This window comes from Enhydra lutris, unplaced genomic scaffold (genome assembly GCF_002288905.1).
Source record: "Enhydra lutris kenyoni isolate GAN:26980312 unplaced genomic scaffold, ASM228890v2 scaffoldscaffold12, whole genome shotgun sequence".
Classification (NCBI taxonomy): Eukaryota; Metazoa; Chordata; class Mammalia; order Carnivora; family Mustelidae; genus Enhydra; species Enhydra lutris.
The window spans coordinates 80,913,242-80,938,149 of record NW_019154096.1 but is presented as its reverse complement, the minus strand read 5'-3'; the positions used below and the strand labels follow the sequence as shown (position 1 = coordinate 80,938,149).

The following is a 24,908-nucleotide window of genomic DNA, read 5'->3' as shown; positions in this document are numbered from 1 at the left end:
CCTCCCTTCCTTCTGCAAACCCCCTGGCAGCTTGGCTCAGCCCTAGAGAGCTCACTGGCGGTCAGACGGAAGTGGTGTCCTTCCCCAGGCAGGAACAACAGGAAGGAGAGTTCTTCTGGAAGGAGACCTGGATGAGGCCAGGATAGTGCCCAGGGACACAGCCCGAGAAGACACAGTGGGCAGAATGGGTCTCGTCTCTTGCTGTGTGTGTTGTGCACACCTAGGGGTGTGTGTGTGGAAGTATGTATGCACCTGCAGAGGAGATGTGGAGGGGGGTGCACACCTGGGAGTGTGTAAGAAGTGCACACCCAGGGGGTGTGAGTGCACCTGGAAGGATGGGCATTTGTGCATAAGTGCGCACGTGCATGCACACACACCTGGCCCTGTACTGGGTGGGGGGCAGGAAGAGCCTATGCCTGCGGGCTTCTATAGGAAATCGGGAGTAAGAGTACCTGTACCCAAGGCCCCTCTGCCGGGTGCTAGATCTGGGAAACTGCATGTTGGACTGGGGGTGGGGGTGACAGGTCAGTAGGGCAGCACCTTGGAGAGCGGACATAGCACACCTGCCTCTCTCTGCTGTTCCAGGGTGCTCAGAAGAGACCTCCCCACCAGGGAGGGCGATGAACCACTCCACTGAGACCCTGGTAACAGAATTCATCTTGCTGGGCTTCCCAGAGCTGTGCCACCTTCGGGGGCTGCTTTCCGGGTTATTCCTCACGATCTACCTGGTGACCATCCTGGAGAACCTGGTCATCATGCTGACCATCCGAGCCAGCCAGCAACTGCACACACCCATGTACTTCTTCCTGGCCAACCTGTCCGTGCTGGAGACCCTCTGCACCTCGGTCACCATCCCCAAGCCGCTGGCTGGCCTCCTAGCACAGGTGAGGACCATCTCCTTCTCAGGATGCCTCACCCAGCTGTGTCTCTTCCTCTCGCTCGGCTCCTCTGAGGGCTTCCTCCTGGCCACCATGGCCTGTGACCGGTACCTGGCCATCTGTCGCCCGCTGCACTACCCAGCCACCATGAACTGGCAGCTCTGTCTGTGCCTGGCCCTCAGCGCGTGGCTGGGCGGCTTCCTGGCCTCTTTCGTGTCCATGGCTCTCATCTCCCGCCTCAGGTTCTGCGGCCCCAATGTCCTCAACCACTTCTTCTGCGACATCTCACCCCTGCTGCAGCTCTCCTGCTCTGACACCACTACCATCGAAATTCTGGACTTCGTGGCAGCCCTGGCTGTGCTTGCAACCTCCCTGCTGGTGACCATGGTCTCCTATGCACACATCCTGGTCACAGTGCTGAGGATCCCGGGCTGGGCCGGGCGCCAGAAAGCCTTCTCCACCTGTGCCTCCCACCTGGTGGTGGTGGCCACCTTCTACACCACCACCATTTTCATGTACGCCCGGCCTCACGCTGCCAGCTCCTTCGACATCAACAAGCTGGTGTCCGTGATCTACTCAGTTGTGACACCACTGCTCAACCCCATCATCTACTGCTTGCGGAATCGAGATGTCAGGGAGGCTCTGACTAAACTCCTCTGAGCCCCTGGTCCCTCCTGAGCACCATCTGCGGGAGGCAGAGCTCCCTAATGCCTCTCCTCTCATCTGCTCACAGCCTCCGGCCTGCCACCAGGCAGCCCACAGCTCTCTCACTCTGAGCCAGAGCTGCCAGGAACCCAGGGTGCCCATGAGAGCATCTGGACAAGCGGGGTAAAGCCGAAGCTTCCTGCCACCTCTCCCATCAGCACCTGAGGGGGAACAGCTCCCCAGCAGGGCCCTGAGCCCTGGAGGAGCACAGACCCCAGCTCCATTGTCACTCCCTTCACCACCTGGGACAGGGCCAGTTTCCATGGTGGCCAGCCCCACTTCCCGGCCCTCCTGGGTCCTACCTGCCCTGTTCCTGAGCCCACGTGGATGGCCTCCATTGCCTAAGCAACCAACCTCGGCTGGCCGGACAATGAATGAAGTGTCTAGGCAAGGCCAGACGGTGCCATAGGCCACACACTTGCCACCTTTCCTCAGAAACAGGAATGTCATTTGACTTTAAACTTGATGGGTCTAGTGAGTAGGTGGCATGCCCATACTTGGCTTTTCTGCCTTTTCTTTGTTCTCTGGCACTTAGTGGCAGAAATTGGGTTGATCCAGCACCTTCCTTCTTACTGGGCTGCTGTCCCTGGTCAGGGAGAGTGGTTCTGACTCGAACCCATTGCTTCCCACACTCCAAGCCCTCCCCTGCCATGGCCCTGGGCGCGACGTGTTTGGTGTGCACCCTGGGACAGTATGCGTCTATCTGCAGGCATGCCGGCTTGCTTGGCATTGAGAGTTTTGAATTCATGGGAATGATTTGGTGCTGTAAATATTCTCTTACTGTGCTGCTTTATTATTTTGAGGTTATGTCATTAAGTACATGAAATTTAGAACTGTGTTGTCGTCTTCCTAAATTTAACCTTTTGTCATTAAGAAGTGTTACTCTTTGTCTCCAGTGACACTTGTGCCTTCCTTCGTCAAGCTTCAAGTCCACTCGGACTGATGGCAGCAGAGCTGTGTCAGCCTCCCTTCCATTCATGGCTGCTTGTGTGACACTTGCTGCGCCTCTTGGCTTCTGACCAGTGCTGCCATCAGCTCTGTAAACCACACTTCTGGGTTGTCAGCTGCTCCCTACATCTGTGGAGAAATCAGCTTGTTTTTACTCCTTTTAGGTAATTGGGTTTCCCCCACTTCTGGAAGCTTTCAAGGTCTTCTGACAAGAAGTGTGGTGCCTGGTCCCCAGGGTGTGCTTTTCTCTGTCTTTATCGCATCTGGAGTGTGTGATGTTTCCAGAATTGTGCCTTGCCTCATCAGTTTTGAAAATGTCCGGCATGTGCCCCTCAACACTGCCTCTGCCCCAGCCCTCCGCTGCTCTCCTTTGGTTCCCCTCGTCCACATGGGGTCCCCATGGGTCCACGTGGGGCGGGCCTGCGGCAGCCTCCCCTATATGCCAGCAGCCTGTTGTCTTGCTTTCTCCCCGGGCTTTCTTCTGGGTGTCTCCTCATCTTCCAGGTCACTAACTCTCCCTGACCAAATCTAAGCTGCACTTTTAAGTGTATCTTTTCAGTTCTAGAATTTCCATTTGGTTCTTTCCGTTTCCCACTCTGTCCCCTAATCCGTGTTGTTCTATTCCTGCAGGCACGTGTGCGTTCCTCCGTGAGTCTGTTAGTGATCCCGGTTTGCCTGCGCGGCTGTTTCTTGCCCAGACTAGTAGTCTTATTGCCGTGACCTTTTATAGCGTCTTAATATCTGACAGGGTGTCCTTCTTCTTTGATCTTGTTTTTCAAAATGACTTATATGAGTACTTCTTTTACTTTTCCATATGGACTTTAGAAACCCTCGGGTTCTCTATGACTTTCCTCAGGCCGCCATAACAGAGTGCCATAGTTGGGATGGCTTAACACTAGAAACTCATTTTCTCACGGTTCTGGAGGCTGGAAGTCTGGGACAGCGTGTGCACAGGGCTGGTTCCTTCTGAGGCCTGTCACCTTGGCTCACAGATGGCTGCCCTCTGTGTCCTCACGTGGCTGTCCCTGTGCTTGTCTGTCTCCTGATGTCCTCTTCTTGTAAGGACAGCAGTCAGATTAGATCAGGGCCTGCCTCCTAATCTCACTCTACCTTAATTACCTCTGTAAAGACCCCGTGTCCAAATGCAGTCACATTCTGAGGTCCTAGGGGTCAGGCCTTCAATACAGGAATTGGGGGGCCAGGACTGTGCGTGAAGCAGCAGTTCGGAGCCTCTGGGAATCGAGAGGGTCTGATGGAAGCTAAGAGAGGTCACGTCACACCAACAAACTGGTCCCGTCAGGTCACGGTTGAAGAGGTCCTGCAGTCCACCCCTAGAGCCATCGGGAGAGCTGGGTGTCCCCAGGCGGAGTGGCTGGGTGGGGTATCCACAAAGATGGAGAGCAAGATGGCGCCACATCAAGGAGTCCCAGGGTCATATCCAGCAGGGACTGGGAAGGCTGGCTGGCTGGGGGACCTTGCTGTGCAGTGGCCACCGGGAGGGCTCCCTGAGGGATCTGAGCAGTGGCACTGCAGGATGGTTAGAAGGTCACCCATTATCTCCTTTCTGGATACCCGAGGGCCCTGGATAACCATCCTCTCCTCCAGGCGCCTTCCAGTGAAGAGCACTGGACACCAGGATCTAGGGCTCTGGGGCTGCCCTAGCATTTTGTGGCCCTTATCTGGGACACTTCGCCTGGGGCAGGGATGAAGATGGGGAACCAGAGAGGGTGAGGAGGGTGGGAGAGGGGTGGAGTGTGCGAGAGAAGCGGGGAGGAGGGGTGGAGTGAGGATGGAGGGGGTGGGGTGGGGTGCTGGGTGCAGGAGAAACGGGATGGGGTTGTGTGCCCACTGGGTGGTGGGGACAGAGTGGCGTGGACGCGAGTGGAATCAGGAGATGGGGTGGGGGGCCGGCGGGGTGGGGGTAGGAGTTAGGACGGGGTGCGGCGAGGATGAGGTGCTGGGAAGGGAGAGGGGCTGCGCGCTCCTCTCAGCCTGCCTCTTTCTCCTCCCTTCCCGTCTCCCGGGGGATGAGCCTCCGCGTCTGCCCGCCCCCAATCCTAGGGCGGAGGCCTCGCGCACAACCCAGGCTCCGCTCTCGGGTGCAGGGTCTCCGCCGCAACCCGCTCCCTCCCGCCCTGCCGCGGCCCCTGGAGCACCCGCTCCGGCCCGCGGTTCCGACAGAAGCCCGCGGCGGGTAAGGCCGGGCAACGGGATCCGGGCGCACCAGAAGGCTGGGGCGGGCACCCGCGGGGCTGGGGATGGAGGCGCCGCGTGACGATCGGAGGCCCCCGGAGGAGGGTCGAGCCGCTACCCGGATCCCCCGCGCCCGGATTCGGCCCTGCGTCGCGTCCCAGTCCCCCGCCCCAGCTGCTCGGCCGAGCGGTCGGGGGTGGGGGGGGTGGAGCGTGGTGCGGGGGTGGGGCGGGAGGGAACTGTGCCCTGGGTCCCGGCCTGCGGGGGCGGGGTCTGCACTGTGTCACGGCCGCGAGTCCCTGCGCCGGCCTGCGCCCGCGGTGAGGCCAGGACCCCCCCGCTCTGGGTCTGCGCGCCGTGCACGCCGCCCCCAAGGGCCGGAAGAGCCTGACACAGGCACACGCTTCGTCCTTTCTCCAGACGGTGATCTGGGTCCTTGGGGACCCTCGGTCCCTGAGACTGTGTCCTTCAAGTACATCCCCCACCCCCGTGTGGCCTCTTGTCCCAAGCCGTGGAGGTTGTCCCACGGCAGCCCAGGATATGGGGCCCCCTCCCCCAGGCCTCAGCTCCCGACCGCAGGGAGTTCACCACCCTCCGTTCTTTGCACCCACTCCAGCCCCAGGCATAGAATAACCCCGAGGTGCTCAACCCTCTCACCCTCCAGGTCACCCTTTCCTGGTTCCTGAACAAGACTCCCACCCTCTGTCTAGGCCTGAACGCTGCCTCTCCCCGCCCACCCCAGCCCTGAGCCAGTCGTCCGCCAGATGCTGAGGGCTCCCTGTACTGCCAAATGCCGAGTCTCCTGTCCCCAAGCCCTGAGCCCGCTGGTCCCCCAGCCCGTGTCCAGGCCCTGAGCCCTTGTCCCCAGGCCCTGAGTCCCCTGGTCCCTAAGCCCCTGGCCCCAAGGCCCCTGGTCCCCTGATGCTCGCAGAAGCTGAGGTCCTTTCCCCGTTCTACCGCAGGTTTGCTCCACAAAGATGAACTGGACGGCAGCGACGTGCTGGGCTCTGCTGCTAGCCGCCACCTTCCTCTGCGACAGCGGTGCGGCCAAGGGTGGCCGTGGAGGGGCTCGCGGCAGCGCCAGGGGAGGGTTGCGCGGAAGCGCGCGCGGGGCCCCGAGGGTGCGCGTGAGGCCGGTGCCTCGCTACGGAGGCTCCTCCCTGCGCGTGGCGGCAGCGGGGGCGGCGGCCGGGGCGGCCGGGGCGGCCGGGGCGGCCGCGGGCCTGGCAGCGGGCTCCAGCTGGAGAAGGGCCCCGGGCCCGGGGGAACACGACCTGGAGGACGAGGACGCGGGACCAGGTGGCAACCGGACGGGCCAAGGCGTCTACAGCTACCGGGCATGGACTTCGGGCGCGGGGCCCACCAGCAGCCCCCACCTCTGCCTGCTGCTGGGCGGCGCTCTTGGCGCCCTGGGGCTGCTGCGGCCCTAGGCCCTGCCGGGCTAGGGCAAGATCTGGCCCTCAGCCAGTGCCCTCAGGCAGGTCTCTCCAGCCTGCCCCAGAGACCTCCAGCCACTGAGCACCCCCTTCCCACCGCTGCCCACTGCCTCTGAACCAGGGAGCCCAGCTCCACCTCTCACCCAGAGGCAGCCTCCTACTCACAGCCCTGCTCAAGTCCCTCCCCAGCCTCCCCATTTCTCACCCTACCAGAGGCCCAGGGCCCATAGCTCCAGGATGCCCCACCTACAGCCAAGTCAGGGTCCTCCCCAGCCAGAAAGACGGTGCCTGTGCTGCCATCGTGACCAGCAGTCCAGCATCTCTCCCCGGCTGCCCAGAGAGATGTGCCAAACCAGGATGTTCAAGCCATCCCGGCTCCCCTGACCGCATCCTGGACCCTGGCGGGGTGTGGACGTGCTGACCACCGAGCCAAGGGGTGGCCCTGAGGACACCGTGGCCCTCCCCCACAGCAGCAGCCAGTAGGGACCAAAGGCCTAGTGGCTCTGGGGAAGAAGAAGTTTCTCTCACAGGTTCTCGTGTGCCTACCACCTGTCCACAACAGGCAGTCTGGGGATTTCGGGGCCCACACGTGCCCATCATGGGTCTCTGGGTAATTCCCAGGGCACCCCTGCCATAGCAGCCGCCCCAGAGCCTTGCCAGCCCACCCTTGGGCCCAGAGGCTTGCCCCCTCCCTGGACACTCTCAAGACCATGGACCCCTTGGGGCCACTTTGCTCCCACTTGAAACAAGTCACTCAACTCTTCTTGGGACCTATTTTGGGGGGAAAAAACCACATTGTTTAGCTTGCAAGAGCTTTTCCTTTCCTTTAAGGTTTAGGTTCACATTCTGGAATCAGTGCTCGCTGGTCCTCAGGGACCGCATGGCCGCTCCCACTGAAGAGCCCTCCCGGGACAGCCAGCCGTGTTTCGGGCAGATCAGCAGCAGACGGCCCCCCAGGGAAGGGGGGGGTGTGAATGCGGCCGGCCCGATCTCAAATCGGAACCAGCAACCAGCACGGCCACGAGGCAGGTCCCTGGAGGCGGACGGCGGCCAGGCCCAGCACCCAGCAGGCACAGCCAGACAAGAGGGTGCTCGGGCTCAGCAAAGCAAGGCCCCCGGAAGCCGAACCCCCACCAACACCTGTCTGAGCATCTGAGGCTGTGCTGGGGACAGGACAGACCCCCAGAGAGGCCTCTAAGGAAGTGCCAGGTAGTCCTGGCAAGAGTTTGCCTCTGGCACCCAAGTACCCTCAGCAGAAAGCCAGTCCTTTGCTTCTCAGGCGCCCAGAGGCCCGTTTCCCTCAAGCCTCAGGCCTGGGTCACGGGCCACAAGCCCTGGGGGCCTTGGCTCTTTACCACTTCCTCCACCCCATATCCCACAGCAGGACAACCTCCCAGGCCCAGATCCTCTGCATCGCCCCGTCCTTCGGTGCTCACTGAAAGCCTCACCTGCTGCTGGGCTGCCTCCCAGAATATGCCCTCACACCCGCCCCTGGACCATGGGGCCTTCGGACTCAGCTGACCGATGCCAGCACCTCCCATGGGGGAGGGGGCGGGAGGGCCTGCCCGCTCTGCTTTCCCACAGCTGACACACAGGTCTGGTTAGGGTGAGGGTCTCCGAGCTACCAGCAGAACTCTGGACCAAGCATCGCTCTCCAAAGGCCAGGACACAGAGCTGCAGGACACAGCTCTGCCTGTACCCACAGCGCCAGCCTTCTCGGGGCACAGCAGGCCCAGATGCCACTCCATCCATTCCAGATCACACCTGATGCAACCAAAGACCAGCATGGCGGAGCCCTGCCTGGGGCCTCAGGAGCCGTGCGACCAGCCTGCCGCTGCACCCGCGGGCAGGACAGCCTTGCACAGGGACTCGGCTCTGTCTGAGGGGCCAGGAGCGGGGGCCCAGCCTGCCCGGCACCACGTGGTGGAAGTGGCGGAAACGGGACACCCGAGTCAAGAGCTTCCATCACACACCAGCCTGATTCCGGGAATGTGTCCGGCATTCGGCACCGCCGCACGCTGGCGTACTTCCCGCTCTACTGGTCAGGGTTCCAGCGGGAAGCAGACGGTGCCCGGGGCCGGTCCCCTCAGGAGAGGCCAGTGTGTGCACTCCGGGAGTGGGCACCTGCAGGAGGGGAGGTGCGCCACGGAGACTCTGGTGCTTCCAGGAAGGCCACGCCCCCACAGGACACCAGGTCCACCCCACCCCCTCCTTCCTCTGCCCTTTGCTGGAATGCAGGCTGGTAGGTCAAGGTCCCTGGGGAAGAGTCCCACCAACCTGTTAGCTTGAAGGTGCTCGGAGGCAGCAGGAAAGCTCTCCACTGACCACACCAGCGACCATCGCAGCCCGTGCGCAGCTGGGGACAGACAGTCCGTGGGTTCTGCCACGGCTCCTGGAACCTCTGTCCATTTTGTGTGCACATTTTAGTCGTGTCGTGAAATAAACACTCTGTTGGCAAACAGATCCGTCTTTATTGCAGGACCCAGGGCGTTAGGAGGACCTAGCACGAGAGCCCGACAACACGGCTCACATCCTGACTCTTCCGGCTGAGACACGGGCCTTAACACGTGGGCCCACATGCTACTGTGCACAGCAAAGGAGCCTCCAGCAGAGACAGGCCTTCTACAGCGCTTCAACTACAGACTGCGCTGCCAGCTCCGTGGAAAACGTCAGCTTCTCCCTAAGAGAAACTCAGCAGGTGTGAGCCGCACAGGGACAGCTCCAACATGTCAGCAGTCCCAATGTCCAGACCCCGGGCACCGTGCCCTGTGACCAGCAGCTGGCCAGGCTGTGGGGTGGCAGCAGGTACAGGCTCCTTCCTAGAGACGAGACCTGAGTACCGTACGGGGACCAGCATGGAGATTCTGGGAAAGGGAGTCCCAGCGTCAACTTCTTGGGTGTGAGGGCCTGGGATATCCCAATCTCTGGTGTCAAGGGCCAGGCTGGGGTGAGGCCCCTGCCAGCTGGACCCACTCAGGGGTCTGCCAAGGGGAGGCTCTGCAGGACATCCCTGTCCAGCATCACTGGGCCGAGCAGCCCGCTGCGGAAGGTCCGGAGGAAGTCTCGGGCTGCCGCGGGGTAGTTGGGCTGGATGACGTTCACGTCCCCTGGGGGAAACGAGACGGTCTGGGGAGGAAGGCCCCTCTGTGCAGGGCAGGCCCGGGATTCAGACGCTCCCCTCCCTCCCATCCTCAGGGACTGGCGGTGGGAACCAGTGAAGCCTGGGTCCTAGGGCATATTCAGAAAGAAACTGGAGTCTGGGCCGTGGCACCCAGACCTCAGGAGGCTCCCAAGGGGTAGGACACAGGGTGTACCCAGCGCAAGGCAGGGCCACTGTGCCCTCCTCCTCTCCAGGCTGGACCCTGAGTCCCGTCCTCTGCAGCACTTCAGTTTCCAAAACAGCCACGTGTGCCCACCATGCCCTCCCCGACAGCCACAGCCGCTCCACAGGCTGGTTCTCCACGCCCGGCCCGGGGACGAGGCCTCCACATCTCACCTGTGCCTGTGAGCACCTTCACCTTCTGCGTCTTCCCCAGCCTCACAGCCACCCGCTTCAGCACACTGGCGACGTCATCACAGGCCCCGTCCAGGCCGTAGTGCTGCACGTACCTACACACACACCCACAGTCAGGGACAGCTAGAGCTGACCTGTGCTGGGCCATGCCCAGCTCTAGCAAGGACCCCTCCCATGGTCCCCGCTCTTGGCCAGCCATGGCCAGGTGCCCTAAGGCCAGCTTCCCCGCAGGAGCCCATGGCTGCAACATCCACCCCACTCCTGAGCAGACCGGTGGCCTGGAGCCCTGGGTCAGCACGGCCAGCCACCAGAGGCAGCCACACGAGGTCAGGAGCCCCAGGATCACCAGCACTCTCTCCAGTGGAGAAGGAAGAGGTGTGCCTGGCGTTTTCGACAGCCCGCGGACCAGCAGACAGCGCCCACCACTGCTGAGAACCGCCCAGTGGCCCCCGTGAGCTCCCTGTCCCACACAACTCCGGCTCTGGGCCCGATGAGGGAGGCCAGCACGGGGCCGGCACGGCCTACCCTGAAGGGCTGAAGGAGAAAAACCTCACCCACAGCCAAGCACCTGCCGAACCCCAGGGCCCGGGAAACTCTAGCCTGGACCGCCCCACAGGCAGAGGACACAGTGGATCTGCCCCACGGTCCGCAGTGGGGAGCGGGGCTCAGGCACGAGCAAAGTAAGACATGGACCCAGCCCCCACGTGGGCATCAGAGTGCCCATCTCAGAGGGGTCTGAACCCTGAGAACGCAGGTCCCAAGTCCAGCTTCCGAGGGCGGCAGTCCCACAAGGCTTCGGTCCTGATGATCTTGAGAGCTGTCCCCGGAGAGCTCTCTCACTAACCCAGCGGGAGTGGCCGCCCGCAGGGACTCTGGAAATTCTCTAGAAACGCTGCAGGACTGCAGATGCCCAAACAGACTCCCACACAAATGAGGCAAAAAAATTAATTTGAAATTCTACCTCTATGCAAAAGAGAATAACAGGAACTGAATTTACCTCCCCTCAAACAACCAAAGACACACAAAACAGTTTTCAAGGCACCAGGCATCAAGCTATGAAGAACGTAAACAGGGACCCGGCACTGTCCTGCTCGGCACCTCGGGACCCCACAGGGCCCAGAGGGCTGCTGGAGCGGAGACACCAGCAGCTGAACCAGAGAGAGCAGAGCTGCCCGCAGAGAGAATGCCGCAACTCTGCTAGCCTCCATGTTTAGCAGATGAGGGCTCAGCACACGTGAGAAAGGGGATCCTCCGAAGCCAGAGGCTGGGCGAGACCGCCAGCAGGGCAGAGGGACACTGGCCCACGCTCACACAGAGCCGGGAGCAGGTGGATGGGACACAGGGCAGGGGAGGGCGTCGTCCCATGCGGGGCAATGGCTCCAGACCCACAGGCCTGGAAGGAACTGCTTCCAGACAATCGTCCCAAGCGAAGCTCAAGGATTTGTGCAGGAACTGGAAGACGCCCGTCACCCAAACAGAGAGAAGTCCAAACGCCCAGCAGCCAGGCATCCACCACGACGCACGGACAGTGGGGAACAGACTCATCATGAGGAGGAAAGCCATTCGCCAAAACCGCCCCAGACGTCAGGGTTAGCAGAGACGGCAGAGCGGTTTGTGTGGCCACGGTCCACGTGTTACGAACTCAAGAAACACAGACCACGTGACACGCGCTGTGAGACTCACACTGGGGGGCACGAGCAGCGGGTCAGACATGCAGGGGTGCAGGTGCGTGGCCAACACGCGGGCCTCAAGTCCTGAGGACAGGAGAAGGCAGTCGCTGAAAACACAGGAAGAAACTGTGGTCGAAAATCCGAGAAAAGCTACAAAGCCACAGATCCGAGAGCACAACAAACTCCAGCTCAAGAAACGAGAAGCCGCGGTCATAAAACCAGCTGGAGGAAGAGAGACAGACATGACCCCCTACTCATCAGAAACGGGGAGAACAGGGTGGGCCAACCTCTTTCCAGTCCTGGAAACAGCTGTCCATCGAGCTTTCACACTCAGTGCAAGTATCTTTCCAAAATGAATGTGAAAGAAAGACGTCTCTGAACAACCCAAATCTGACCGTTCAAGAGGCGTGACGGGAAACCCCCCGCCAGAGGACAGCGCACGGAGCCCGGACCCACGCCAGGGAGCACGCGGCACCCACGAAACACCAAGCATCGGTCAACAGCTAAGGTCTGTTTCTTACACTTGAAGTCTCCGTAAAAGCCAAACGCTGAAGCTCAGGCTTACAAGACGCTCCCAGTAAGACACAGAACAGCAAGAGCCCACGGATGCAGCGAGGCACGGAGACGCACCAGCGTACGGAGCCTGCACTCGAGACACGCTCTGCTGTCACTCAGAGCTGCTCCTCAAACACCCAGGCAACCCCGCTAGGAGTTACAGACGACAGGCTGACAGAGGGGACAGAGGAACATCGTAACGTCCAATTCATCCAGGAGAGGGACGGAGGGAGGGGGAGAGGCAGGCGGATGCTGAGCAAGAGGAAAGGGAACGACGGACGGAGCAGACGGCGAGACAACAAATTTGGGTTTTTTTAAGATTTTATTTATTTGAGGGGCACTTGGGTGGCTCAGTCATCGGGAGTCTGCCTTCGTCTCGGGTCATGATCCCAGGATTCTGGGATCGAGCCCCGCATCAGGCTCCCTGCTTGGTGGGAGCCTGCTTCTCTCTCTCCCTCTGCCCCTGTTTGTGTTCCCTCTCTCGCTGTCTCTGTCATAAATAAATAAAATCTTTAAAAAAAAAAAAAAAGGTTTTATTTATTTGAGAGAGTGTGAAAGAGAGAGCAAAGCAGGGGGAGCAGCAGCAGAAGAAGAGGGGGAAGCAGGCCTCCCGCCGAGCAGGGAGCCCCATGCAGAGCTCGATCCCAGGACTCCGGGATCATGACCTGAGCCGAAGGCAGATGCTTAACAACTGAGCCACCCAGGCGCCCCCATAAGATGACAAGTTTAACCTGACAACAATAATCACATTTCCTGTAAATAGCGCAAACACTTAAAAAACAGAAATGGTCAGACTGGGTAAGAAGCAAGACCTCACGTACGCAGCCTGCGAGAAACACATTTTTTAACATAGAGACACAATTAAAGCACAAAGTGAAAGGAGAAGCAAAGGGTCACCGCGTTAACTCGAAGAGCTGGTCACCGTGTCCCTACCAGACGAGGCAGGTGTCCGAGCAGAGAGAACCACCTGGGCCAAGACGGCCCTTCTGAGCGACGAGGGCATCAAATCAGGGGGACACGAGGACCCACAGACTGTCCCCTGCACCTCCCAGCACAGCTCCGGAGTGCGTGCAGCAGACACACAGAACCGCAAGGACAGACAGACCAGCCACAGGCAGAGACTTCAGTACCTTCTCTCGGCACCTGGTGGCAAACAGAAGGAAAGCCAGCAAAGCAGAAAAGGAAACAGGAAAGATCGAACAGTGACCAATGAACTAAAAGACAGAAAGTCACTGTGACCGAAAGCTCTTGGTAGAAATCAGTAAAACTGACGAGCGTCCGGGGCACTGAGTCCTCAACGTGACACAGGACGTCCAGGGAACTCCCAGCTCCCCACACACTCCCCGGCGAGAACAAAGGGGTGCATCGGTCTGTACCACAGAACACGGTGCGGCAGCCGCCAGGAAGGAGCGACACGCGGCGCGACACGGAGCAGTCTGGGAGCTGTCTTGTCGAGCGCAGGGAACCACACCGTGGGACTCCATTCCTAGGACGTTCGAGGATAGGACAGAAGGCAGACGGCCGCCAGCTGTGGCATGTGGGGTCAGGAGACCGTCTATAAAATGGGAGCAGGAGGGTAGGGAGGAGCCGTCCCCAAAGAGCGCGAAAATTGGGGGTTTTCTTGACTGTGTAAGAGTCAAGTGTGTCACACTGCACAGAACGTGCAGTTTATCTAAGAACACGTGAATGCTGCTGTTTTCCTTAATGATGTCTGTCCAGGATGAGAGAGGACGGCCCGCCCAGCCCCCGACCCTCTACTCACCCAAAGAGCTGGTGCCTGTTGAGGGTGTAGAGAAGGTAGTCGGCCAGGGTCTCCTCCCCCACCAGGTGGTCCAGCACGGTTCCTGGAAGCAGGAGGCCAGGCTGAGCCCTGCATATCCTCCTGGCCTTGGCACTCAAGCGACCCCTCCCTGCTCAGCCTGAGACGCTGCGGCTCCTGGCAGCCCTGCCTCGGCGGTAAGCTCTCCAGGCCTCGGTCTGCGGTCTGCGGTCTGCGGTCTGCGGGGTGAGAGCAGGGGCTGGCCCGCGTCAGCCGGCCCACTTAGAGCAGGCACAACCTGTCAGGCCCAGCGGCAGGAGGGGGCGCTAAGGGGGCCCTGACTCACCGCACAGGGCCAGCTTCAGGCCCATCTCCACACTTTCAATCCGAGGGGACAGCACCCCAGGAGTGTCCAGCAGGAACATCAGTGGCCAGTCACACACCTGTAGACACAGAGGGCGGTCGGGCCAGCCGCCCCTTCCAGGTGCTCTGCTGGGTGGCCCCCAGAGCCAGGCTGCTCGGTTCTGAGGCTCTGAGGAGGTTCTGGGGCCCCATCCCAAAGGGTTTGTCCTTTTCAGGAAGCTCTCGGCTTCCCCAGACCATCAGTTCCCACTGAGTTTGGAGAATAAATTCGGGCAATAGGTTCTCCTCCCAGGGCGTAAAGGGTGTGTGTGGACAGGCTGAGCTAAGCCTGGGAGAACAGGCCACCGTGTGACCTTGGGCAGGTGCTCCATAAAACAGGGGTGGAAGCGCACCGTCCCCCGGGTTTGATGTAAGGGCCTCAGTGTGTGGCGCAGGGCTAGCACTCAGGGGGAGCAGAGTGGAGAAGACAGGCTGCCTCACAGCCCTTGGGAAGCACCAGGCATGTGTGCGTGGCACTCGAGACCCGGCAGCCGAGCCCCCTACCTGAATTCTGGACATCACAGCTCTGGTGATCCCGGGCTCACCGCCGACCCTGGTAGCTTTTCCTGCAGGATGGAAACGGGCCGTCAAAGGTAGTCACACACAAAGCCTGGCACACAGGCTACAGGGTAAGAAATGATACACACGGAACCCTACGAAGGCCCACAGGGGCTTGGGCTCGAGTCAACTCCAAACCAGCTCACAGCAGTGACTCTTCCACCAAAACTTCTTCCAAACACCTAGAAAGGTGCTCCAAGACCTGCCCAGGGACCAGCAGACAAGCACCTGACCGTGAAGGTCCCAGCAGAGCTCTCATGTCAGCACGCCAGCTGCTGCCTCCAGGACCTGACCCCATGCCTGGCACCAACCCTGCCCGCTGCAAGTCCGTCCCCACAGCGCTACCCGCGACAGGCCTGTGAGCTGAGTTCCTGTCCAAGGGGCCCAGTCAGCTCTGGAGTAAAGAGATCCACGTGTCTGCCAGGCGTGCGTGGAAAAGCAAATTGTGGTCCAGAAACCCAACAGAGTATTACTCAGCCTTGGAAAGAAGGAAATCCTGCGGCAGCCGCAGGACGGACCCGAGGACATTACGCTGACCACTAGCGTGGTCAGAAGGTCCAAACAGAAAGCACATTACTGGTGCCCAGGGCTGGTTAGGGTTTGTTTAAAGACTTCCCGCTGGAGACAATGGAAAAGTCTAGAATAGTGGGATGGATGGACAGCACTGAATATACTTCATGCCACAGCGTTTTTAAAAGCTGTAATTTAAAAAAATGAACTTAAAAGAACAGACGGTTTGGTGAGTCTGCAATGAGCACCGAAAACACCAGCTGCAGACTAGCGGCTCAGCTCCACCCGGCTGGGGCCCGCGCATGGGCAGCGCACTCCTCACGCCTCTGGAGAACAAGGCTAGCACGGCTCTGGCGCTAACCCTGAAAACCCTAAGCACGACAGAAGCACAGCGAGCGGGCGAGCGTAACGGGTGCATCTGCACAACCCTAACACCAGGCGAGCACAGTCCAGAGGCGCCCGGGAGCTCCCGGAGGCCATTCCCGAGCCGGGAGGAGGCAGATTTCCAGCTGGAGAGGGGCCCTCACCAAATGTCTCCTGCCTGACATCAGGTCCCACGTGTGCAGTGGTGGCCTGAGAGCTCGGTGAGGACAAGACCACAGGAGAGTAGAGAGGTCATCCCCGCGTCAAACACCAACATCTCACGTTCGGGAAAGAAAGTACATTCAGTATAAAACGGGTAACAGGATGACTCTGTGTCACCACTTAACCTCACATCGGACACTTCACTGGGTCCTTTCAGGGCAGAGACAACCCCAAGGGGCCGTGAGGCTCTGGCTATGGCACTGTTGTCTGTTGTCGGGACTGAGACAACTGCTCGCCAGGGAGATGAAGGGCAGCAGCAGCAAAGGCAGGACCTTTCCCGAGGTGCTGTCTCCTGAGTGCGTTGATGAGTGAGGACTTGCCCACGTTGGGGATCCCAATCACCATGGCACAGTACTCCAGGTTCTGCCAAGGCACAAGAGCAGGGAGTCAGGGGTCCACCCAGACCACCCACGGCCTCCTGTGGCCCATGCTGGGGGCCCCACAAGCCCAGGTTTGTGTTCAGGGGGAGGAAGACCAGGGTGGAGGCCCTGCCCGCCTCAGCAGGGCCACCCACCCTTCCTGCTGCGAGAAAAAGAACACGCAGGGCAGCCGCCCCCGTCCCCCCTAGGCGCCTGCAGCAGCGGAGAGAGAACCCGAGGGGTCATGGCCCAGCACAAGGACTGCTCAGCCACTGCTAGCCACTGAGCCTTGACCCCTCAGCAGGAGGCTCCAGCCCACGGCCGGCCCCGGGCGCCACAACCAACCTCTCCTCGATGATAGCGGTAGCTGCCCTCAACCAGTCCTCTGACCAGCGGCATGACCTGCAAAGCACAAACACCCAGACACTGGCTTTTTCTGGACTTCCGGGGTGGCGTCCGCCCAGGTCCAGCATCGGGGAAGCAGGGCTGTCCACATCAGGATTTAGAGTGTGCTGGGGCCCAGGGACGGCGGGAGGCGGTGACCTGTGCCCCATCCTGTCCCTCCACCATCAGTGAGTGGGTCAGACCCCAGCGGGCAACAGCTCTGACTGCGGCCACTCTAGCCAAGCTACCGGTCAGCCAGCGACGTGATCCTCCGAACACGGCTGCGGACGCGAGGCCCCAGACCCGCCAGAAGCCTGTGGGAGCCACGGCCCCGCGCGCACGCGACAGCCGCGCTGCACCCCTCAGACCGTCACAGGCTGCCCAGAGCCCACTTGCTCTCGCCCAGAGAGGAGCGTGCCCCCGGGCGCCCAGCAAACCCTGGACTGTCTCGAAACTCTGCTTCTCATAATAACATGAGATAACCCGTGGGATTTCTTAAATGTATTTAAGCGAAAGCACTGGAGAGCGAAAGAGGGTGCCTGCCTACCTGCTTGATATTCTCGTCCTTTACACAGCTGGTGAAAACAACATTTTTTAGGCCTTCTCCTTCTAAATGTTGTATAATTTTCTGAAAGAGAGTATTTCCATCTTATACAGTAAATGCAAACACGGGTGGTATACTATGCTAAAATCCAAGGATCTGAGACTGACCCCACCCCCACCCCCGCCACAGGCCAGGCCGTTCCCTGGCCTGGAGCCACGCAGCAGGGTCTGGAGACGAGTCAGGCTGGCGGGGGGGGGGCAGGCGGTGCAGGCGCGGGAGCCCCTGGGAGGGTGAGGGTGAGGGTGAGGGTTAGGAGGCCCTGGGAGGGCGGGAGGGAGGTGTCCCAGTCAGGGGCCCTTGTACTCCAGGCTCCAGCGGGGACGAGGGTTCAGCACAGACATCACCTGCCTCTCGGGACTCAGGACCTTCGTGTGCAAGGGGCCACTTCCAGCAGCAAACAGCCCGTTACACCTGAGTGTTCTGCCCAGCCCCCCTGTAAACTGAGGCATGACCCAAATCCAATCACAGAACATAGCTGATGTTCTAAAAGCCCAAAGGCAACCTAAGGTTAATACGAAGTTACCGGTCTCAGCATTAAGCAAAAGCAGTGTAGGAACCCTGTTTTTTAAACCAGTACGATGACGTTCGGCTAAACACATGGTTGATGCCTAAATGAACAGAAGGTCACTCACTAGTTCAGGTTTGTATTTTAGTTATTTGCTGGGCGATGCAGGTTAAGACACAGGCCACAGCAGACACATTTGAAGCCACGCTTTGAAGTACATAAATTCACAACGGTGTGCTGACCCAGCACTCGAGGCAGACACGAGGGGCGTCCACTCGGGGCTCCACCCCTCCTCTCCAGGACCTCTGCCACAGCAGCACCTGAGAACAGCTCCCAGCCCAGGGAGACCCTGCTGTGGTCCTACGGTAGGTCACATCAGTGCCCAGCACTCTACAGAAATTAGCATTTAAGGGCAGAAGCAATCACTGATTAAGACTCAAATCTCAACCAATAAATGCAAAGCTTGTGATTAAATGACTACATGTGCACATGCACGGGGACCCATAGACACCCAGCTCCTGGAGGGCCTGAGCTGCCTGATCTGCACAGCGGGAAGGCTTGAAATGACCCCAGGTGCCTGCATCTGGGTGAGGGGTCGCTGCTGCTTGGATTCTCAACGAACAGAACTCTGGTGCTTCCGTGCTGGATGTCTCCCTGGAAACCCTGAGACAGAGGCTTGTGGCTGGGGCTTACGTAACTCAAACATGCCACGATCAACAAGGAAACCCGAACCCAGGGGCGCCCGGGGGTCTCGGTCTGTTGAGCGTCTGACTCTTGGTTTTGGCTCAGGTCATGATCTCAGGGTCCTGGGATCGAGTCCCTCATCAGCTCCCTCCTCAATGGGAAACCTGCTTCTCCCTCTGCTTCTCCACCCCCAATCCCACTTGTGATCTCTGTCTCTCTCAACAAGTAAACAAAAGGAAAGAAACAGGAAATAATGGTTCTAAAAACAAGAAAAGAACCCTAACAACATTCTGGAACAAAGAGCAAACTGACACCCTGACAGCAGCTGGGCCGCGACCCACAAGGCTTTGGTGCCGGCCCTTTGGGCAGGAAGAGCAGAGTGCTTGAAAACAACATGTCCAGACCTCCATGCTTCTCGAACTTCTGCAACACATGGGAAAGCCCTGCCCTCGGTCACCTGGTGCCTCGTGTCCCCGATCCTGCCTGCTTTGAAGAAGTCCCTTTGGGCCTCCCCACCCTTCTAGTTTCCAGTTCAGTGGCTATGCGGGGCTGGCCGGCCATTGTGGGCGCCTGGGGCAAGCGCGGCCGTCACGGGAGACCTCCAGGTCAGTACCTGTGGCCTGAGCCTGTGGCCACTGGCCTCACACAGCCACTGAAATGCAGCTCATCAAAATGATGTAAACTGTGAACGTGCGGCAGCAACAGGAGCCACATGTCAAGTGCTCCCTGCCAGATGGGCCAGAGGCCACACGGTGGGGCATGGGACTCCAGCCCCACAGCCTGGCCACATCCCATGGGAGAGGCGCACCTTGGCCTTTTGGACCGTAGACACAGAGGGAGGCTTGTCATTCTGAGAAACCGCGTGGAACAGCTTTGCAAACAAAGTGCTGTTTGCCGAAGCAAGCCCGTCCCGCGAACCAGCCCCGCACGCCTGCAATCCCAGACGCGGGAGCCCTGACACGGACCGCGCCTGGACGGGCACCTTCACCTGCTGCTCCTTCAGATCCGCCAAGTCCATTTTGTTGAGGACCAGCACGTGCGGCTTAAGCCCAAGAGTTTCCTGAAACAGAGGATTGCGGCCGGAAAGTGGAATGTGGTAAAATTAAGGAAAAATCCCGTCAGTGCTTTCCCAGCCCATTAATTTATCTCATGCACCTTGCTACCCAGACTGACGCCACCTTCAGAAGGAAATCTGTAGAAGGGACTGAGCAGAGCAGGAAGCCCAGTCTCAGCCCCGCCAGCCCAGCCCCACCCTCCTCAACTCCCCGCCGGCTGGGGAGAAGGACACCTCGTCGCCGCCACGTTCCCACCACAGACATGCAGGACAGCGGCTCCCGCGTGCCTTCCCAAATGGGAACGACGGGGCAGACAGAAGGCGAAGCTCCGTGAGAGGCTTCAGAACTGGCCCTTTGTTCAGCTGTCAAGGTGCAGAAGTCCAAAATGAATGATGTGACCACCCTACGGTGCAGCCAGTACTGCCCTAACCAGCGGACCTCCCACCGCTGCCACCCTCTGGTGACTGCCAAGGAGATGAGGGTCCCCCGGGGAAACCACCCCTGAAGGTTCTGTCTCCTCGCCAGCACTGTCGGGCCCTTCCGCCCTCAGCCAGGGACCCTTAGGGAATCAGGACAGGTCCCACCTCATAGGACCCAAACACGGGCAGAAGGACGGCCCCTAGTTATCCTCTGAACACTCAGCCGCTACTGCTGCTCCGTCTCCTACTGAGTCCAGGTGTGAGATCCCCAAGGCCTCCAGCACACCCTGGGTCTGGACACCTGTTAAGGGCTGTGCCTCACCCACACAAAAGGACTTTCCACAAATCTCACTCTTCGCTCAAGGGTTAAGCAATACCAAAAGCCCAGACTCCATCCCAGGGTCCCTAACGCAGTCTAGGTCTCCTTGCCATGTCCTGGGGGAAAAGACAGAGGTCTAGAAACCAAAAGGACAGATGTCCACTCACTGCACAGTAACAACTATAGCTTTGTTGTTTCTGCTAATCAAACACAGGACTGCCAGCAAACACTTCTGCCCAGCATGGGATATCCTGTAAACTGACATATTTAGCCTACAGTAAATAAACCTGACATCTTATTACAAAAGTTCCAGAGTCTGAAATAGTGAAAACGGTCCCTCGTCTGACATCCCTGAGCTGGTAACAACTCTCACAGCAACACCTTCATCACGTAAAGAGAACCCAAACATACTCAAATACAATAAAAACAAGATCTGAAAAGTGCATTCGTTACTGAACAAGATCACCGGGTCTTGCCAATGCACGCCTCAGGCCCGGAGGAAAATCCCACTGGCCGGCACGCTTACGTGAAGCTTGCATATGTCACCTAGAGAACCCACTGCTGGACTGGACTGGAAGGTCTGGGTGTGCCAGGCAGAGGTCAGAGCAAAGATGCTGCCCTACGCACCAATGCAGAGTGTCAAAAGACACAGGCCTGGACCCCACGCCAGAGATGCTGGATAACTGGTCTGGAAAGGGGCCCAGACCAGGATTTTTTAAAGCCTGCTGGAGAGACCCTAGCGTGTAATGAGAGCTGAGAACCACTGCTTCAAGTGCCAGTAACTGAGAGGCGAGGGCACCAGCCTGGTACAGCAGACCAGAGCAGAGACCGGAAGGAGGCAGACGCAGACCAGGTAACACCAGGAATGCCTCCTGCTGCCTGAGCGCCACGCGACCCAGGACGAAGGGCCTCTTCTTCCCACTAGGGTGCCGCACCCAGTTCTGGGAGAGTTGGGAGCAAGGGGGCTCACGACATAAGCAACTCCGTGACACCAGCTGCATGTCCTATAATTCAACTCAACTCGAACACTATCTACATGGAGAAAGAGTCAGATCCCACAGGCTAAGGGCTCAGTCCCACACATGCCCCAAGGTGCCTATCACAGTCCAGGCCATCACCTGTGCTTCTGACCCACAACCCCTCCTTGGATCCAGTGAGTTTGCCAGAGTGGCTCACGGAACTCAGAGAAAACTTTACTTACGAGATTACTGGCTCATTATAAAATGACGACTCAGGAATAGCCAGATTCGGCCACATGCGTACAAGGCCGTGTTACGCAGGATGGAGCACAGAGCCTCCATGCTCTACCTGTGCCACTCGGGCCACCCGGGTGGCTCAGTCAGTTAAGCATCCAACTGTCCATTTCAGCTCCAGTCGTGAGATCAAGCCCCGTATCAGGCTCAGCACTCAATGCAGAGTCAGCTTGAAATCCCCTCTCCCTCTCCCCCTCCCAGCCCGTACTTGCATGTGTGCCACACCCCCCTTCTAAATAAAATCTTTTTTTTTTTTTAATAATAAACATGCCCCTCTCCCTCTATATCCATGTTTGCGAACCCAGAAGATCTCCAAAGCTTGTCTTTTTAGGTCTTAACTGAGGCTTCATTATGCAGGGCTGATTAATTAAATCATTGGCCATCGGCAATCAATCCAACCTCCAGCCCCACACCCTCCCAAAGGTCAGGGGGTCCAGGGGGTGGAACCAAAAGCTCCACTCTTCCAACAGCAGGACTGTTTCACTGGCAACCAACCCTCAAACCTAGGTGACTTAGTGGCTTTCAAAAGTCACCCCATCGACAGACACCTTTATCCCTCTCATCACTTGGGAAATACCCAGGGCTTTAAGAGCTCTGTGCCAGAAACAGGGACAAAGACCCAACATACACATATTTCTTTTTACACATCACAGGATCACAACCACGGAAGGATATCCGGGCGTCATGGACCTCGATGATACAGTCCACCAGCTTCAGGCTGCTCTGCATCTTCTTCAGCCCTGGAAAACAGAAGAAGGTGCCTAATGGGTTTAAACAGGACAGGTTTAAGGGGCACCTGGGTGGCTCAGTTGGTTGAGCGACTGCCTTCAGCTCAGGTCATGATCCCGGAGTCCCCAGGATCGAGTCCCGCATCGGGCTCCCAGCTCCATGGGGAGTCTGCTTCTCCTTCTGACCTCCTCCCTCTCATGCTCTCTCTCACTCTCTCAAATAAATAAACAAAATCTTAAAAAATAATAATAAATAGGATAGCTTTAAACCCAGCGATCACGAATGACACGCCACCACAAGCCACCACAAGCCACCTAGAAAAGAATCCGTCTGAGGGACGTGTCCTGAGTCGCGTGACGGACAAGTGCCCTCTGAGTGTCTCCTTCCGGTTCAACAGCGGGGGGGCCTCCGGGGCCTCCAGAAAGGGACGAGGCCCTGCCCGAGGGGCAGCAGCACGTCTGGGCCCCACCCCCTGGGGTAGTTAACCTCTGAGGGTGTGGGTCTCAGCTACAGAAGCAGCACCCCGGCCTCCGCGACGCGAGGGGCCCTCCACGCTGCACGGAGGTGCTGCTGCCCAGGGATCCCCTCGGCCACTCCCGAGGCCCCCACCGCCCCGCCCAGGAGCCACACAAGGAAAGAAGCAGCGACGGCACCGCTCAGCGCCCCTCACGCCGCCACGCCGGGGCCTCGAGGGCACGCCGGGGCCTCGAGGGCGCCCCGGAGCACCGCACAGCCCCACCGCGCGCACCGCGGGAGCCGGAGCCGACCTCGGGACACGGACTGCGCGGCCCCCCGCCCCGTGCACCGCGGGCGCCCGAGCGCGCCAAGGGAGCGGCGCAGGAGCGGCCACCGCGGCCAGAGGCCCAGGGCTCCCCGACGGGCCGTTCGGCCAGGAAGGGCCTCCTAGGGCGGTCTGGTGGGACAGCGAGGCCCCTGCGCGGTAAACGTGCTGCGGTGAACACGCGGCTCGGAGAGGACCGAGTCCAAGCCGGAACGCGTCCCCGTGTGGCGATGGGGCGACGGAGACTTCGGGAAATACGGCGGCGAAGGGACCTGCTGGGACCCACGGCCACCCCAGGGCACCCCTGCCGTCCCCCGCCGCCGCCCGCCCCACGCGCGGTCAGCCTGCCGAGCCAACGGTGCTGGGGACGCGGGCGGGCGGGGACGCCGGGGGCGCACTCGCGGGCAGACGGACCCCCGCGCCGCCCCGCCTCACCCTTTGCCATGTGTCCCGGGAACCAGCGCGCCACGTCCCGACCGCCCAGCGGGAAGCTCTCTCGCCAGGCGGCCCCAGCGGCGCCGCAGAGCGCGTGCAAGGCCACCCGCATGGCGCCGTGTCCCCAGCACAGCGCGGCGCAGGGGGACCGCTCCGGCGACGGACCTCCCCGCCCGCCCCAGGACCCGGCCCTGCAGTTCCGGTGCTTCAGGGGACCGCTGGGCAACTCGCGCCTGCGCACTAGGAAGCCTTCCGGGGGCGAGCGGAGCCGGGCGCCGAGCCGCTGGGGGGGGGGGGGGGGGGGGGGGCCTACCAGCCAACCTGGGACTTTGTGCAGGCCAGGGATTTACCAGGGGTCCTCAGTTCATGGAATTTTTTTTTTTTAAGATTTTATTTATTGACAGAGATCACAAGGAGGCAGAGAGGCAGGCAGAGAGGGGAAGAAGCAGGCTCCCCGCTGAGCAAAGAGCCCGATGTGGGGCTCGATCCCAGGACCCTGAGATCACGACCAGAGCCGAAGGCAGAGGCTTAACCCACTGAGCCACCCAGGCGCCCCCATGGAATTTTTTTTTTTAAGGAATTCATAGTTATATTAATATTAACTACATTTTAAAATTTCTAGCTCAACTCAGCAGTCCCCTTTTTACAAATTGGTTAAAATGTTCAAATACTTTAAATGTAGTCTATATATGTAATATCCCCCTTTTCTTTTTCAAATACGCCTCATTTTAAACAAAGCCTTTGGAAACGCTGACGGCAGTCCTGCTCCACTGTCAACACACGGAGCCAGGATTCCTGCGGTCCTGTACTCTGTGTAGCGTCAGGTTTTAGCTTTAGTTCTGAGTCCCAGCAACTACTCAGCACACGGTGAGTACAAGAGTGTTACTCTAATGGAATTTCTGGAACAAGCTGCTAAAATCCCAAACACGCTTGAATTCTCAGCACAAAAATGTCACTACTGTGACCGTCTCAGCACTAAACATTCCCAGCACTGCGGGAGGTGAGCCCTCCCAGGCGGCTCCCAGACCAAGATGATGGACTCAGGGGAGGAGTCAAACACCAGAGGAGAATGAGGACGAGGTCGCAGTCCCCGGCCCCGCCTCACAGGGCAGCCCTCCCACCAAGAGGGGAGCAGGTGCCCTGCTCACCTTTGTCACCTGGGGTACGAGAAATGTCTCCCCAAGGCACGCAGCTTGAAGAAACCTTGGAGGTCAACAACACAGATGGCCGAGGGAAGCAGCATCTCTCAGAGCCCTGGGACCACAAACCTGAAACAAAACCCTGTCACCTTCCAGATTTCCCACAACTGACTGGCAGGTGTCCCACACAAAACACTCGAGTGACAGAGCATGGGACACACATGCAGAACTCCGGGACAGCAGCAGGGAAGACCCCTTGGAGGGGCCATCTGACCCGGGAGGGAAGAACGAGTCCGTGCAGGGCATGCTGGGGCCAACTTGGGACTGGAGAAGAGCCTAGGCAGGCATGGCCCCAAGACCCCTCCCCCAAACACACAAACACGCTTGCTGGTGCCTGCAGCCAGGGTCCTCCCCACCGCCCCCACCAGAGCCCATCACAGGCTGCAGCCTGAGGCACGAGGGGAAGCAGGAGCCACTGGCTTCAGGGTGGGCGCAAGGCTACGAGCCCCATCGCCTGCAGCTCCCACAC

General features: G+C 59.5%; 3 protein-coding genes across 10 annotated transcripts; 2 read left to right on the top strand and 1 right to left on the bottom strand.

Annotated features, from left to right (window-relative positions):
* Window positions 1-620: 620 nt before the first annotated feature.
* On the top strand, window positions 621-1,538 carry LOC111144692 (olfactory receptor 226-like). Its single transcript, XM_022499112.1, has one exon. It carries the CDS (start codon window positions 621-623, stop codon window positions 1,536-1,538), a length of 918 nt encoding a protein of 305 aa, XP_022354820.1.
* A 4,079-nt stretch (window positions 1,539-5,617) lies between these two features.
* LOC111144781 (shadow of prion protein) lies at window positions 5,618-6,802 on the top strand. The gene has a single exon (XM_022499241.1). The coding sequence runs from the start codon at window positions 5,702-5,704 to the stop codon at window positions 6,152-6,154; it is 453 nt and encodes a 150-aa protein (XP_022354949.1). The 5' UTR covers window positions 5,618-5,701; the 3' UTR covers window positions 6,155-6,802.
* A 169-nt stretch (window positions 6,803-6,971) lies between these two features.
* On the bottom strand, window positions 6,972-23,437 carry LOC111144780 (mitochondrial ribosome associated GTPase 1). Of its 8 annotated transcripts, XM_022499235.1 has the most exons (12): window positions 23,241-23,430; window positions 21,971-22,035; window positions 19,232-19,342; window positions 17,004-17,084; window positions 16,418-16,474; window positions 15,986-16,076; window positions 14,565-14,626; window positions 14,005-14,101; window positions 13,662-13,743; window positions 9,657-9,769; window positions 8,438-8,608; window positions 6,972-8,284 (listed from the first exon to the last, which is right to left on the bottom strand). In XM_022499235.1, the coding sequence occupies exons 1-12, from the start codon at window positions 23,350-23,352 to the stop codon at window positions 8,247-8,249; spliced, it is 1,080 nt and encodes a 359-aa protein (XP_022354943.1). In that variant the 5' UTR covers window positions 23,353-23,430; the 3' UTR covers window positions 6,972-8,246. The 8 variants fall into 8 exon arrangements, with proteins under 8 accessions (XP_022354943.1, XP_022354942.1, XP_022354944.1 ...); XM_022499234.1 differs by having other exon boundaries at window positions 6,972-8,608; window positions 23,241-23,433; XM_022499236.1 differs by lacking the exons at window positions 6,972-8,284; window positions 8,438-8,608 and adding an exon at window positions 8,612-9,267 and having other exon boundaries at window positions 23,241-23,426.
* Between the last annotated feature and the right edge of the window lie 1,471 nt (window positions 23,438-24,908).